Here is a 17,134-nt window from a genome sequence, read left to right as displayed (position 1 = left end):
CAGAAAAGTCCTGTATGTAGGATTTTTTTTTTGTCTGCTTGAAAAAACAGACATGGTTGTAAACGGATACTAAAGGACAAGATAAAATCCCATTGAAATGAATGGAAATTGCAAACGGACCAGCTACTGTTTGTTGCTAAAATATTGTACGGACAGTAGCCACGGACACTGCTAAGCGGACACCAATGGCAGTGTGAACGTCCCTAAGGCTCAAACGTCCACCTGGTTTATGTACAAAGTAACATCATGTATTCTAGGGATTCAGTAAGAAGTCTATAGACAGTGATTTGGGTTGGAATTACATATGGTGGCTTTCCCCGGGTTATGTCCCAGAGAACTGTATAGAGAACCGTTGCATATAAAATGCCCTTGGGTTGTCTCATAAGTTTTTAAAGCTTGGCTTTTCAATTCCCCACAGACAACTCCTTCAAGAAGCAAACATATTGGCATAGATGTTCTATTGCTGGCATAGAATTTCTAGATCTCTGGCACACCTAGTTTGGGCAAAAAAAAAATAAAAAAAATAATTCAGGTAGAGGGGGCATGGCTTAAACATGCCATGATGTGTCAAAATTGTGTCGTACAATACTGGCTCAAAGTAAGCCACCAAAAAGGGTTGAGCCTACACCACATTGAACATCCATTACCAGCTACTATGATAAATCTGGTGTAATCTGAGGTAAATAAATTTACTAACAGATACATTTATCCTTTTAGTAAATATGGGCCATTGTTAACCATTAGAGATGAGCGAACAGTGTTCTATCGAACACATGTTCGATCGGATATCAGGGTGTTCGCCATGTTCGAATCGAACACCGCGTGGTAAAGTGCGCCAAAATTCGATTCCCCTCCCACCTTCCCTGGCGCCTTTTTTGCACCAATAACAGCGCAGGGGAGGTGGGACAGGAACTACGACACCGGGGGCATTGAAAAAAATTGGAAAAAGTCATTGGCTGCCGAAATCAGGTGACCTCCATTTTAGACGAATAGTGGATTTCAAATCCGGGTCATATGAGAATGTGAACTTTGTGACTATGAGACAGGGATAGCTGTACAGGCAGGGATAGCTAGGGATAACCTTTATTTAGGGGGGAATGTTATTAAAAATAACTTTTTGGGGCTCTATCGGGTGTGTAATTGTGATTTTTGTGAGATAAACTTTTTCCCATAGGGATGCATTGGCCAGCGCTGATTGGCCGAATTCCGTACTCTGGCCAATCAGTGCTGGCCAATGCATTCTATTAGCTTGATGAAGCAGAGTGTGCACAAGGGTTCAAGCGCACCCTCAGCTCTGATGTAGCAGAGCCGAGGCTGCACAAGGGTTCAAGCGCACCCTCGGCTCTGATGTAGGAGAGCCGAGGGTGCACTTGAACCCTTGTGCACACTCTGCTTCATCAAGCTAATAGAATGCATTGGCCAGCGCTGATTGGCCAATGCATTCTATTAGCCCGATGAAGTAGAGCTGAATGTGTGTACGAATTCCGTACTCTGGCCAATCAGCACTGGCTAATGCATTGTATTGGCGTGATGAAGCAGTGCTGAATGTGTGTGCTTAGCACACACATTCAGCTCTACTTCATCGGGCTAATAGAATGCATTGGCCAGCGCTGATTGGCCAGAGTACGGAATTCGGCCAATCAGCGCTGGCTCTGCTGGAGGAGGCGGAGTCTAAGATCGCTCCACACCAGTCTCCATTCAGGTCCGACCTTAGACTCCGCCTCCTCCAGCAGAGCCAGCGCTGATTGGCCGAATTCCGTACTCTGGCCAATCAGCACTGGCTAATGCTTTGTATTGGCGTGATGAAGCAGTGCTGAATGTGTGTGCTTAGCACACACATTCAGCTCTACTTCATCGGGCTAATAGAATGCATTGGCCAATCAGCGCTGGCCAATGCATTCTATTAGCGTGAACTGAGTTTGCACAGGGGTTCTAGTGCACCCTCGGCTCTGCTACATCAGATTGCTACATCTGATGTAGCAGTGCCGAGTGTGCATCAGATGTGTAGTTGAGCAAAACTGACTCAGCACTGCTAAGTCTCTGCATTCGCATAGGAATGCATTGGCCAGCCTTCGGCCAATCAGCGCTGGCTCTGCCGGAGGAGGCGGAGTCTAAGGTCGGACCTGAATGGAGACTGGTGTGGAGCGATCTTAGACTCCGCCTCCTCCAGCAGAGCCAGCGCTGATTGGTCGAGTTCCGTACTCTGGCCAATCAGCACTGGCCAATGCATTTCTATGGGGAAAAGTTAGCTTGCGAAAATCGCAAACTGAGGGTGCATTCAGACTACGCAACGCCGGGCGTGTATGAGAGCCGTACACGCCGGCATTACGGCAGACTGCCGAACACTTCCCATTCACTTCAATGGGAGCGCTCGTAACAGCGGCGTTTACGAGCGCTCCCATTGAAGTGAATGGGAAGTGTTCGGCAGTCTGCCGTAATGCCGGCGTGTACGGCTCTCATACACGCCCGGCGTTACGTAGTCTGAATGCACCCTGACAGGGATTTCCATGAAATAAAGTGACTTATATGCCCCCAGACATGCTTCCCCTGCTGTCCCAGTGTCATTCCAGGGTGTTGGTATCATTTCCTGGGGTGTCATAGTGGACTTGGTGACCCTCCAGACACGAATTTGGGTTTCCCCCTTAACGAGTTTATGTTCCCCATAGACTATAATGGGGTTCGAAACCCATTCGAACACTCGAACAGTGAGCGGCTGTTCGAATCGAATTTCGAACCTCGAACATTTTAGTGTTCGCTCATCTCTATTAACCATCTTTCATTAAAAATGCTTCAGAAGAATCATGTGAACAATAGATGAATATTGCCCATAAGCTACTGATTTTGTTTTTTCTTTTGAAATAATTTGTTTATGAGCTGCTTGGAAATATACACAATCCATGGGAAATATAACATTTTATATTTTACATGTGTATATAAAGCAAGTTGGTGGAAAGGCTGATAGCTGAACACTTTGTGCAGGAATCTGCCCTCTCAGCAAACAGCCAGCGTTACGTGAAGCCTCCTGACAACGCTGCCAGCCAACATTCCCACACATTCCCTCTCAGACTACTACTCATAGGAGCAGACTGTTTTGAAATCGAACTCTTCACTCTGAATAACAAGCAGCATACACTACAAACACAGGCACCCTCCAGTAACAACAACTGGCACAGATACTACCCCACCCCCTACATAGGTGGCATGTATCCCGACTGGAATTTAGAATGGAATGTGAAACGCACGGTTCTCAGTTCTATTTGAGGCACTTGGTGTTACACAGCAGTCTGTGTGTAATGCTCATGAAAGGGGCTGGCCCACTATTAAATATTACGCTTCTTTGCTCGCTCAGGAAAAACTTGCAACATGCTCAATTGGTATCATATTAAAAATGTTCCTGTGTTTAGGAATTAAAGCTGCAAACTTTGGGTCCTGTCCTTGGCTGTAACTTCTGGCAGCTGGAGGCAGTGGAGTCAGCTGATCGGTGCAAGGCCTGGTTGTTGGGTCTCCACCAATAGGATACTAATGGTCTACCCAGAATAACAACTGCTTTGTCAGAAAACCTCTTTAACCCCTCGTTCACATCTGCGTTTGGTAATCCGTTCGGAGAGTCCGCATGGGAACTCCCCCTTCCCGAACGGTATACCAAATGCACTGACAAGCGGTGAGCTTCTGAAAGCACACGGATCCCATAGACTATAATGGGATCCATGTGCTCTCCGAACTGAACATGCAGACAGAAAAGTAGATCGTGATCTACTTTCATGTACGCATGATTTGTGTAGGCAGCGTGTGGAGAGCACACAGACCCCATTATAGTCTATGAGGTCCTTGCACTTTCACTGCACACTGCTTGCCAGTGCCTTCGGTAGTCCTTTTGGGGGATCCCCATGCGGAGTCCCCAAACGGATTACAAAAGGCAGATGAAAACAAGGGGTAAGGCTAAGTCCCCAGATAGCAGGGCACAGCAAAAAAAAGTGCTGCAGGAAAACATGCGGCAGAAACACCAAGTTTTTTTCCAGCAGCGCTTTTCTACTTCCATTATATTTATAGGGAAGCCGCCAGTATTTCCATAGGTATAATTTACATGCTGTGATTTCCAAAACCGCAATGGCTTTGGAAATCGACGTTCTTCGTTATGCATATTTTTCTGCAATGTATGGATGGGTTTCGCTAGAATCCCATCAACTTGGCGGTGACTGTAAAACCACAGCCTTTATGCCATATGGGGCCCCATGCGGAAACGCAGCTTTCTTTGTTGCAGATTTTGCAGCTATTTTTTGGGCCAAAGCCAGGAGTGGTTTGAGCAGAAGGGAGAAGCATAAGGACTTCCTGTACATTTCCCATTCCTTTTATAGCCACTCATGGCTTTGGTTTAAAAAAACCAAACCTTTCATGTCTCCTAAAATAGTGAAAGTTATATACTAATACAAAAGCTGACAGAGTCTGTATCTTCCCCCATTCCAGAGATATCAGTGCTGTTCCTTTCGGCTACCTATGTTACTCTACTGCTGGGGGAGGGGGGAATACTTTTGCATGTTGTATAAAAGTAGTGGACAAACCTACAAGTTACATAAATGCAGTCCAATCAGACAAGAATGTAATACAAGGCTAGGGCGACACCACACCATGCTGAATAGAAGAGAACGGCAGACAAGGGTACCATGTCCCTTTTATCTTTCCCTTTAGTGTTAAAAAAATAATTAAAAATTTTAAAAAAATGTATCACAACCTGTGGCAGATTTATCTATTTACACTAGTTTTCTCATATAAAACCACTGAACATTGACATTCATACCACAAACACCCTACTGACATTTATGATATTTTCTGATGCCTTTCTACTTAGAGCAGTGTCAGATGATACAGACCCTACCGTTCAATCCGGTGTGAGATACAAAACTCTGACTAATCTGCAGAAACCTGCATAAAAATGCAAAGTGTGTACTAGGCTATACTTACATGCTAATGTCATAATGGAATGATAATACTAATCATACCTAACATAACAATAATAGTGGACAACTACTTTAACAATCACTCATCCACTCACAAGAAAGTGGCATCATAGCTTGTATTCTCAAGGTTCATGATGGATTTGTCTCCCCCACTAAGGCTTTGTTCACATCTAGTATAATGGAGCAAAACAACAAAAAATACAGAAGCATCGGACACAATGGATGCTACTAACCAAAATGGAGTCCATTACGCTGTATTTTACCAGAGAAGATCATGTATAACACTACACTTTTATGACCAACATAAAGCCAACAGAGAGGGCACCTCAAATATGACGAGGAGCATGCATCCCCATAAATAAAGCGCACTCTCTGCCAAGCCACGCACCCTTGGGAAAATATACGCCACATCATAGCTGGCGTACTTTTCCCCATCATTTCTTGCTCAAATGATGATAAATTTGGGAGATAACCACGTCCCTGCCCATCTTCATCATGCGGCGAAGGCAGCACAGATTCTAAGTAGCATTTTTTTTGTGCAAAACAGTACAGTTTTTTTATGCCTTGTACACAAGTAAACCAGTATATAAGGAATAATGAATCTTCTCCATATTGTTTATCTGATCCTGGGTACACACCAGCACTTGTACTACGTTTGGCGATTCCATTCCCCCTCTGCATCCAAGCAGCGCTTTTCTCTTCACATTTTTTGCCCTTTTCGGACAGAAACCACAAGGCCTTCATTATATTATATGGGGTCCTTGTATTTTCTAAGGCAACTGCTTTTTTATGTGGATCAGGTTTCCGTTCGGGGGGTCCCCAGATTGGCAACCCGAAGGAAGATAACCTAAGCCTGAAGCCCTAGCCCGGGTCAGCCCTTTTACAGAAGCACAGCATACTACACTAGTTTTATTGAGAAATAGCAACAAACATACTGAGAAACGAAACAGAAGTGAGAACAGAGCCTAGAAGAAGTCATTTATAAACATTATATAAAAGTGTGATAAAATCTCAAAACATAAAACATAAAACATAAAACGAAACAGGAAGGTCCATGGTACAGTTAGGGGATGTCACTCTACCCCTGTATCTGAAGATTGCATTTCATTAAATCTTGATGCAACCACACAGCATCTCTTTACTGGTGAGAAACTATAGGAGACTTGTTAAAGCAGAAATCACAGAAGTCTTGAAATCTGACAGGTGGTAAGGTGTCAGACACACTGGCCAGTGCTGCTGCGTTTTCAGTAACATTGTGGAGAAGCTTCACAACATGCTAATGATTTACTGGAGGAATCTGCAGGAGAGGCTCAGAGGCGATGGCACAACCTGTATTACCAGCACCAGCTGGGACCAGATCCTGCGCCAGTATATACAGGGCAGCTTCTATACCTGCGGCTCTCCAGCTGTTGTGCATGCTGGGAGTTGTAGTTTCACCACCAGTCAGAGCAGCAGGGACACTGCGGTGGTCACCCCCATTCTGTAGCCCTGGCTCCTGTCGGGCACTTTGAGGCCCACTCCCTCCCCTCCATGACTCCAGTCACACAGTGCACCAGCTACTTACGAAGCGCTTTAACTTTTTCTCCGGCGGTGATTTACGGAGCCAGCCAGAGCACACCACCTCTCCGCCGCCTCCCGCTCCTCCGCCACCTCCCGAGCTCATCATCATGGCTCTCCTCAGGGTGTCCCCTCCCGACGGACCCTCACAGCCTCCTGCCGTATACGAGGGAACTTTAGGAAAACTTTTAGCCCCCACTCGTGTTATTATTGAATCCGGGGACTGAGGAGTGGGTCGCTCCCCTCCCTCTTCTCCAGCGCCCCTTTCCCCGGCAGGAGTCGCTGGGCGGTCGGTCGGTCTCTTCCGCCTCGTCTTCTTCTTCCTTCGGCCACAAGTTTCCCCCCTTGAATAACAGTAGACGAGTCTGCCCCCTTGTCTGCTCTATGGAGGAGGATCCGCGCAATGGTGCTGGAGTGGGGGAGCCGCACTATGTCCAGTCTTCTTGAGACATCGCACGGGATAAATTATGGAAGAGACACATTTTTTTTTCTTTCCCAACTGTGAATCTGTTTCTTTCCTCCTCCTCCTTCTCCCTCTTTCCCTTTTCTTTTCTCCTCCTCCTTTTCCTCTTGTCCTCCGCCCCTCGCTGTCAGCGTCGTCCCGCTATCCCTCCCCGAGCCCTGTCCCGCCTTCTTCCCTCAGGAGCCTCGCACTAGGCGCTTGTCAGTGTGACGCCGCGGCTCTACCTGTAGTGTGCGCAGGTTTAGTGCTGTGACATTGTCGTGCAGCAGCACTGGAGAGTCCAGCAGAAGGACACACGCTTCCCGCCTTTTCCCTAAAGTTTACTGTTCTAATATGTGGAAAGCAAAGATCCGTGTGACTACCGAGGTGTGAGAGGCGAAATTCCTGTCAGGTCACCGGGAATGTGCGCGGGGACTCCGCCGGAGCCTGCAATGTGGGGATTTCCAGATTGTGGAATGTGGGTTTAACTCGAAAACAACCAGAGCTCTTGGTCCTAAATGAATAACTTTTTGTTCTTTAGGCCGCCAATAGTTTTTTTGTGACACATAAGGCGGCTTATTATTTAATAAAACAATATAATTTTTTTTGTTTTATTAGTGGTGATATATCCAAAAACGTAAATGTTTTTAATCGTATAGTCCTTTATATTATAGATTGTACACATTCACACTCAGAATGCAATAGATGAATTTTTTTTTGTTTAATTTTTTGAATATATTGCAATTTTGAACAAGATGTTAAAGAGGACCTGTCACCGAGAAGAAAATACCGAATGCCGTACATCCTTTGGTTGTCGCTGCGCTCCTGGTCAATTCATCCACTTGTTCAAGAGATATGACCCTGGAAGTTTATAGCTCTGATTCTCCAAGTGGGCGGGAACCTTATGTTTTTCTCTGAGAAAATAAAAAAGTTCCCGCCCACATGGAGAATCAGACCTGGTTTCCATGTAATGTTTCGGGGTCTTTATCTTTTGAATGAATCGATGGATTGAAAAGAAAAAGACACCAGATTGTTGAGCAGAGGGGGAATCAAATGATGTATTTAGTATTTTCTACTTGGGACAGGTCCTCTTTAGCAACAGCATGAACATATAAAGGCGTTAGGGGGCGTTCACACCTGCACTCGGTCTCCGGTTTGTGCAATCCGGCTGATTTCCATCTTCAGCCCCAGAGAAACTGGACAGGGGATGTAAACCCGGCGGTCAGCTTTAAAAAAACTTTCACTTGAATGGGTTTGTAAAGGTGACCGCCCGTGCCTGCCTGTGGCCTGTCTGCAGGGAAACAATTTTTTTAGTTGGACATGCAGGTCTTTATGTCCAGCTAAAAAAAACGGTTTCACCGCAGACAGGCCACGGGCGGTCAAATTTACAAGCCCATTCACTTGAACTGCTCCATCCCATAGAAGCACATAAACCCAAAAACCCCTTATCTTCCCCATCCCTAGGTCACCTTCAGACTGCCCTTCAATGACTCCGCCAGATACCAATCAGTGAGTGGGGACATCAGTTGTCTGATCTCATGATCAGCTAGATATGTCAAAATGAAAGAGCTTCACTTCACTATAAACTTTTCTATAGCAGCAGATTGTAGGTTCTCTGCCTCCAAAATACATAGAATATGAAAAAGTCGAGGAAGGCGTCCACTGTCCCCCTCTACAATAGTTAAAAATAAGAAAGCATAGCAGCAGAGTAAAACTGCATGCTGCTAACTAAAAGCCTAACCTGATCCCTGATACTCTAGGAGTGTGCACAGCTCCAAAGGTCATTATAAAGATTGGTCTTATCGATAGAGCTCTTTGGACAGAACATTAACCTATGTGGCAGCCCCTGGCCTCTAGGAAGATCAAAAGCATATATTCCTCTTTGCGTAATACAAAATTGTGACTTGCCATACCTCATTAACTTTGTTTACGTATCTAAACCCATCCTGCTAAGATCCTTACTGCATCCTCCCTGTCTTCCAACTGCTTCTCCCAAGATTGAAAGGCTGTATCCGGAAAGAACAATACTAAACCATCTCTAAGAGCCTCACAGAGATGGGAGAAGGACATCACTGTCGCACCTGAAAAAGGAGCCTTGTCCAATTTATCTTCCCATATCTCCTATCCAACATCTCGTAACAACTTATGAAAAAACTTGCATTTTGCATGTACTGGATGTGCTAGAAAGGCACAGATCATACTGGGACACCAACTCCTCCATAGTCAACCACTTTGCTTCTACAGGGTGAAGTAGGTGTTGTTCCACCATTATTCTCCGTCTTCACCATTCCTCAAACAATTTATTTTCTCTGTAACTCTCTCTTTCTCTGTGACCAAAGCGGTAAATGTTTGGACACCATATAAGAGAGTTGCAAATGCTTCGTGGTTGTCTTCCTTGCACAAATAGTGTCCCTACAAATAGGAGGGGTTTTGAAACGTGAGGGGATAACCAAGAGAGTTTCATGGAAAAGGGGAAAGAGATCCCATGGGGCAAAAAACTGACTCTGCTACATAGATCATCTAGAAACTACTCTTTTTGACCCAATCTATGATGTCAATACAAGCGGACAAGGTTTTAATCTTTAATAGCAGTGTTTATCTCTTGTCACCATTGGTTTATGAGCATGTGGTCACCTACTATACCATAGAAAATGAGAGAAGGCCATGTTCATTTTATTGGCATCTTTATGCTTCAGCAGTAATGGAATCATCTCTGAGAGATATAATAACAATGAAACACACATTTTTTTTAATTAAGTAATTGCTCCCCAAGAGAGAGAAAGGTAAGTTTTTTCTGAGTGTTTTGGGCCCCAGGTGCAGGATCTCACATTTAGATAAATTTAAATGAAACCCAGAAAACCTCTCAAATGAGTTCAGTTCCTACAGTGCTTAAACTTAAACAAGAACATATCATCTGGTTTTGGTTGTTTTAATATATGACATGTTTTCTCAAATAACAGGACAATCATATCAAAGGTTTGGATTGGCAGTGATTTTTTCCCTATATGTGTTTTTTTATTTTTACCTTTTATTGTTTTTATGTAAATTTTTAACACATTAAGTTCCCCAGAATATCATAAACACTGCAGCTCAGTATGTAATTCCCTGCTTCAACAGGTGGAAGTGATAGGTGACCTCCTGGTCAACTGATCTCTCTACCATACCTACTGTTTGAGGTGACTGTTCAGGATACACTGCTATGTATGTGTATAGTACTAGTCAAAGTTTAGACACACCTTTTCATTTCATGGTTTTATTCAACCAAGCTTTTATGACAACTTTGCAATCTATTTGTATTTTCTCATCTTTATGAGGTAGTCACCTGGAATGGTTTTCAGCAAGTTCCTTGAGGTGCTGAGCACTTATTGGCTGCTTTCCCTTCAATCTGCAGTCCAATTCATCCCAAATCACCTCAGTTGGATTTAGGTTGGATAATTGTGGAGGAAATGTTACCTTTTCTGAGTCTCATAGCGACTTAGTGGTTGACACAAAACTCTAAGCTTTTGACATTTCAGACCAAAGTCCATCTATTCTAATGTCCATTCGTTGTGTTTTTTGGCAAATAAAATTTTCTTCATGTTCCACAGCAGTGGTGGCTTCTTTGCAGCAATTTGATCATAAAGGCCTGATTTTCGCAGTCTCCTGTGAACAGTTGATATTGAGATGTTTATGGTATTTGATGTCTGTGCATTTATGTGGGCTCTAATCTGAGGTGCTCTTTGCAGTTTCTAACACTTGGTCTTCTGTTCTTTGGGTGCTCATCATGACACCCAGTTTCATCATAGCATTGGATGGTTTTCATGACCACGTTTAAAAATATCCTCAAAGTTCTTGAAATCATCAGTGACCTTTATGTCTTAGAGTAATGATGGCTTGTCATTTCTCTTTACTTAGTAGAGTGGTTCTTGCCATAATGCAGATTAGAACAATAGCTGAATCGGGTTAAACACTGCATTTACACTGTGTTATTTTGTCTTACCACATTTGCACAATAAAAACCCTTTATTAAAAAAAGACCTTCTCTTTATACTGCTGTTTCCTAAGAGCCATATCATTTATTGGTTCTTCAATCAATATACCCAAACTGGGACTTGCTTATTATGGGGCAAGATGTAATTTTCATTGGTGGGATTAATTCATTTTAATAATAGTTGAATAATATTTTTTGTTATGTCTACTGCTTTCTGTACAAATTTTGATGAACATGTTAACTTTATGATGGCCGAGTGCTGAGGCGCATAGTGCATATCAGTCAGATTATGAGGAGTGAGCAACTGCAGCCTTCCAAGCCTCCTCTGGCATTGACATCAGCACAAAAACAGTGCAGGGAGCTTCAGGGCATAGGCAGCTGCATATGAGCCTTACATCACAGTGCCAAACATTGGATAGAATGGAATAAAGAATGCTGCCCCTGGACTCTTAAGCAGTTGAAACATGTTCTGTAACAAGATGAATCGCGCTTCTTTATCTAAAAGTTTCTTGGACAAGTTTGGGTTTGGCTAATACTAGGAGAATGTTACTTGCCTAACTGCATCGTGCCAACTGTAAAGCTTGGTGGAGTAGGGTTGTTTTTCCAAAGTTGACTTAGGCCCATTAGTTCCAAGAGTGTATGATAGGGATGTTCATTATTGACTAACTAGACATTATTATGAGGTGTTTTGTAGTATTTTTTTTAACTCCCTACTGTGTGTGGCTACATTTGATGCATAGGTGTAACGATTTGTAATACTAAAAGTAAGAATTGGATGACTAAACAATCATCCATCAAGTGTTTTATAAGTGAAGAAGAAGCAGTCATAGGTGGGACTATTATGGGTGACCTCTCAGAAACCCTTTGTGATTTTTGCTGTGGATGAAGAATGTACACTTTGTTGATACACATAATCTGTATCTGACTGGTCATATATCTGCAATATAGATTTACCACTCTAAATACAAGCAGTAATCTGATACCTGCAGTTGTGGAACATTTATACCAATCAGATAAAATACTTTTTACATACTCATTTTTTTACACTTAGGACCCAGAGAAAATGTGGATGAATGACATAGATGAATCCTATTGTGCATTCTTTTTCTATTTTTGGAGTCTTCAATGTCTCTTTAGTGCAATCTAGAGATTCACATCCTGTGGGTTCACTCAGCAAACTGAGTACATGAATTTGTTCATTGGTGTCCCTGTTTTTCAGATACGTGGGGCATTCCCCAGAAAACTGTTCAAATGGTTTGAAGTAAAAGTCTTACTATTTTCTTCTGATGTGATCCACTTATGTATTTCTTAGGTAATATGCACAGGTAATGTATATTGAAAATATATGTGTTTGCTGATTTAATGCCCACTTAGGGTGAGTTCCCAAAAAGTAATTTGTCGCTGATTATGTTGCAGATTCACCTTAAATTCAGCTCAAAATTCAGTCAAGAATTTATCTCCCCCTGTTTTCAATAGGAGACAGAGACCGACAAGGGTCACTGAAAAAAATGCCTGATTCAGCCACAAGACCCATGATACAAGCTTAAACCAATTAGCCCCATTGTTTTTGAAGTAAGATTAGCTCTGTTTTGCCTTTCCACCACAGGATACTCAGGGCCAGGAAGTCTATAAACCTTCTGCACTCATATTGAATATGGATAGAAGTTGTCTAAAGCAAACAACACATTATAAACTGCATGGCAGATGTAGCTGATTCAGTTAGCTTTTTTATGGAAGGGGTGTTTATGGCAGGTTGCAAACACTCCAACAATATCTAATACCTTAAGAAGATCTGTTGTCATAGAGAGATAACTGTGCAAAAATATTGAAGACAACATAGAAGACTTACTAAGTACAATGGATCATAATTATGACACAAATTGGTAAAATTAGTGTGCATGAGTTCACATGCTAATACATGCCAACTAGATCACTTTACCCATCTTTCACCTAAATTGTCCTTTGACCCTCTACAAATCCTCCAATTACATCTATACCCCAACCTGTCTCTTTGGCTTCATCTTGTTCAGATCACCACTTAACTACACTTAGTGGCCAAAAGTCACGGGAAGGCGTGTCATAGTATCGGTGGTGTCGGCTATGACACTCAAACAGTGTGACGTGATGCAGCCTATGGCGCTATTGTCGCCAGGATATCTGAGCAGTTAAGTGACTTTGAACGTGGAATGATAATCGGTGCAAGATGCATGAGGCATAGCATTTTGGAGATTACCCTGGAATTTGGATTTCTGAGGTCAACAGTGTCTCAAGTGGACCTGCAAAATCGCAAAGACAACATTGGCAGCCACGTAAACCGGCGCAATGGTCGACCATGAGTGTTTGATGAACGGACGTCATGTCACCTCCGCAGAGTCATTCGGGGCTCTCTATGGTTTACTGTGGGTCAAATCACCACCGATTTGAATGTGGGGTGCCAGGACCCCATTTCCACCAGGACTGTATGCTGAGAACTGCACCGCATAGGCTTCAACAGTCAGCGCCCGACCCGTGTCTCTTTGCTGACGCTGCAACACAGAACTGGAAGACTGTCATAGGCCCGCGACCATCGCCATTGGAACACGGAACAGTGGTTACACGGTTACAGTTGTACAGAGTTGATGGGTGTGTGAGAGTGTGGCATATGCCCCATGAAGTCATGGATCCTGCATGCCAACAGGGACATGTCCAGCCGGGAGGTGGCTCTGTCATGGTCTGAGCTGTGTTCACATGGTTGCAATTGGGCCCCATTGTCCAGGTGCAGGGATCAATGACCTGTGCTCGATTTGTGCAACTTATGGCAGAACATCTGCACCCCTTTCTGGTTTTGGAGGTCCCTGATGGGGATGCTGTGTACCAACAGGAAAATGCAACATGTCATCGCTTGTTGGTGGCACAGGACTGGCTTAATGAACACACCAGTGACTTCATGACCTTTGATTGGCCTGCCTGCTCGTCCCCAACCTCAACCCCATAGAGCATTTATGGGATGCTGTGGATACCAATGTCCGCTCCATGGACCCGGCGCCAACTACACAGGACCAATTGTGGGCTGCAGTGCAGACTGCGTGGATCAATATCCCTCCAGAACTTCCAACACCTTGTGGAGTCCATGCCTTGTCGTCTTGCTGCAGTTATCAGGGTTCGCAGAGGGGTGACCCACTATTAACATCGCATCCGGTTCCTTCCCATTACTTTTGGCCACTTAGTGTACATGTTTCCAGTCTATGCATTATCTCTAACTCACAAAATGATTATCTGGGAAATTTCAATGGCTCTCCTTAAATCTCTTCATCCTGCGTTCCCAACAACTTTGAAAGGCTAGGCTCACACTTGCAATAGGTTCTCCATCATTTGGGTCTGTTGGGGACCTGAACGATGGAGAGCATGGTGGAAGTGTGAACCTAGCCAGTCTGGTAAAACAGGAGTTACCCACGGAACCCATAGGTTACTATAGGGTCCATCTGGTTTCTACCGTTTCTATAATGAAACGTTAGAGAAATAGTTCTCCGTGCAGGACTTTTCTCCTGATTTTCATTGGAATCTGTGACAGAGTCTCCTTCACTTCCAGGTGACATAGTCAGACAGGCACAGTACAGTTAGTATTGTGTGCCGAGGCCAAGTAGAGAGATGTCAGTCAACAACTGGGATGGATATGAGCAGCAATTAGCAGCAGCAAATAGTGAAGCTCATTAATGGTCAGCAACACTCCTAAAGCATTTTTCCGTTCATTTGCATAGGATAAATGGACTATTTTTTACAAGAATGGAACAGCAGTCCTGAATAAGAAATACATCATTGTAAACTGTTGGCAGCCCTACAAGGTCATCTGATTAATTTATATCTCAATTTTGTGCTGACAGACTCCCTTTAAGGCTTTGTTTTTCACTTACGGAAACAATATTGTTTATTATTAACACATTGGTCCATATTTATTAATATTTAGGCTACATTCTCATTTGTCATCAGAGTCCATTCTATGTAGTGCCCATCTGACTTTGCAGACAAAAAGTTCTTCAAGCCCGGATTTTTGTGTGGTCAGTGAGAAGATGACACATACCCAACGACCCCATTATATTCTATGGTGTCTCTTGCAATCTGCTGTTATGCGTTATTTGATATATCTGTTTTACTGTTTTATACATCCTTCTGGAACTACAACAGACCAGAAGAATGGACTAAATGAAACAGTTGTGAACCTACCCATAGACAGTATACTGAGTATAACTTATATTTTCTTTCTAAAAGTTTACACCACCTATTGGTTGATCTAATTTGTGCCAATTTTTGGGCAAAATTTTTACTTTTTTTTTAGCTAGTTGGAAAATTTTGGTGTAAAACTAGATGGACCAAATTTCACTAAGTTTTGATGTATTTTATGCTAAGATCACAACTGCTATAGTAAATATTGCTCTATTGGTCTTTCTGAGCTAATAACCAATGACTTTGGTTGCTTTTGTCCCCTTCTGTAAATAGTTTAATATGATAAAAAAAATAAAATAGAATAAAACAGGGTCCCCAGTTCTGCATCCTTAGTAGAAGAATATTGAAGGACACCCATCATGATTATGTTAGTAGTTTATCTAGTAATTTTATATACTGGAGAAATCATCACTTTTTTTTTAACAATCATCGTTTTTTTCATAACTCATGTGTATACTTTGTTGTCATTTCTCACAGTCTCTCTTCTCTCTGCATTGCATTTCAGATGGATTCCGTTTGGTGTCTCATGTCTGTTAGACCAACAACTGTTGAGGTTATATAGACTCTTTGACTCTGACCATATACATTAGATAGCTGAGTGTTGTCTGACCATTATCTATCACAAGTGTCAACTGTTCTTACATACATACTGTATGGTCACTTGGCTTGGCTAAGCATGCATATGTTCTCTGCATGGAGAGGGAAGAACATCTCTGTTCTCACTTCAGAAAAAAAGAATCAGGCATATTGAAATCCAACAATCCACCAAACACATTTGATGATTATTCAGTCTCTCCAAAATTGGCAGGTTTAGTTAACATTACAGTAGTCTAATGTGTTTTTATGTAACTTTTTATGTTAATGTAATTTGTTTGGCCAGTTTAAAGACATTGGTCACTTTAAATAAATGTTATTCTCATGGACTCGATGTTAACATACTGCCATGTAGTGCTCTTTACTCCTTTGCATCTTTTCATCACAGTTCATGGACGCCCTGCTCCCATTCTAACAATGCCAATGTGCCTTTCCAGATTGCAGTGGAGCAGTGTAGTACTTTGGCATAATGATTACATGGTCTTCCAGTTGCCACCATGTTATGGATGGCAGCACCATCCGTAGAAGACAGGTGGCTGCTATGAGTGTCTTTCAATTGGAATGAAAAGGAACAGAGGAGGAAAGAATAGTAATTAGTAAGTGGCATTACATTAACCCTTTCCCAACATGTCAGGTCTTTAGATATAGTCGCCAGGTATTTGCTCTTTTATACATTGTAGGCTCAGTGACAATGCCCACGATCAGAGCCTTCACTGACTGCGGGCATTAACTCTACAGGTGCCTCGGTCAAACAAACCCGATGATTGCCACCTCCTGGAACAAAATCATTGATTTGTTACAATGACATTCTAGAACCTATTGAAGGTTACCAGGTTTGTCTTCAGTGAATTTCTATGAAAAGTTCAAATAACCCCCTTTCTCTTGTTCACATATAAAAATAAGGGGGCGGATTTTGGCGCTGAATCCACGTCATAATCCGCTCCCACACAATAGCGGTCTATGTAGACCACTAGTGCTCTTTTTTCTGTGAGCAGCAATATGGAAAAAAGAAGCAAGCTGCCCTTTCTTCAGGCGGATTCTGCGGCTGATTCAGCCGCGGCATCTGCCTCGCGGCAGCACGCTCCGTTCTAGGCCTATTCATTTGGGCCTAATCCGGAGTGGAACGCTACGACGGGATGCCGTGCACTGCACCGGCATCCCATTGTGGCAGCCGCGACGGAATATGCACCGCGGAATCCCCATGTGAACTAGCTCGTAAAGTGGCACCTTCAATGGTTAGTGTGTAGTTTATAGTCCCTACAGAACACCCTGCTGTCAGCAGGCAGATTGCCTTTGGATATGATAAGTAGTAAAAAGTTGAGTAGATGGTAACCATCATATCTAAACAGAAAATTACATCTAATAGAATCCACCTAAACAATAGATCATCATAGCATTGTCATCACATAATATGAC

General features: G+C 43.0%; 1 protein-coding gene across 4 annotated transcripts in view; it reads right to left on the bottom strand.

Moving 5' to 3' along the window:
- Nucleotides 1-7,057, bottom strand: part of GAB1 (GRB2 associated binding protein 1) — an 81,464-nt gene extending 74,407 nt beyond the window's left edge. For all 4 annotated transcript variants that reach the window (XM_075288210.1, XM_075288225.1, XM_075288218.1 and 1 more), the window contains exon 1: nucleotides 6,520-7,057. In XM_075288210.1, coding sequence (XP_075144311.1) covers nucleotides 6,520-6,624 — 105 coding nt within the window. In that variant the 5' untranslated portion in view covers nucleotides 6,625-7,057. The remainder of the gene's footprint in view (nucleotides 1-6,519) is intronic.
- Nucleotides 7,058-17,134: the final 10,077 nt, after the last annotated feature.

The sequence above is a fragment of the Leptodactylus fuscus genome, chromosome 1, assembly GCF_031893055.1.
Source record: "Leptodactylus fuscus isolate aLepFus1 chromosome 1, aLepFus1.hap2, whole genome shotgun sequence".
Lineage (NCBI taxonomy): Eukaryota > Metazoa > Chordata > Amphibia > Anura > Leptodactylidae > Leptodactylus > Leptodactylus fuscus.
The sequence above is the reverse complement of the archived record's forward strand: the minus strand, read 5'-3'. Positions and strand labels throughout refer to the sequence as shown.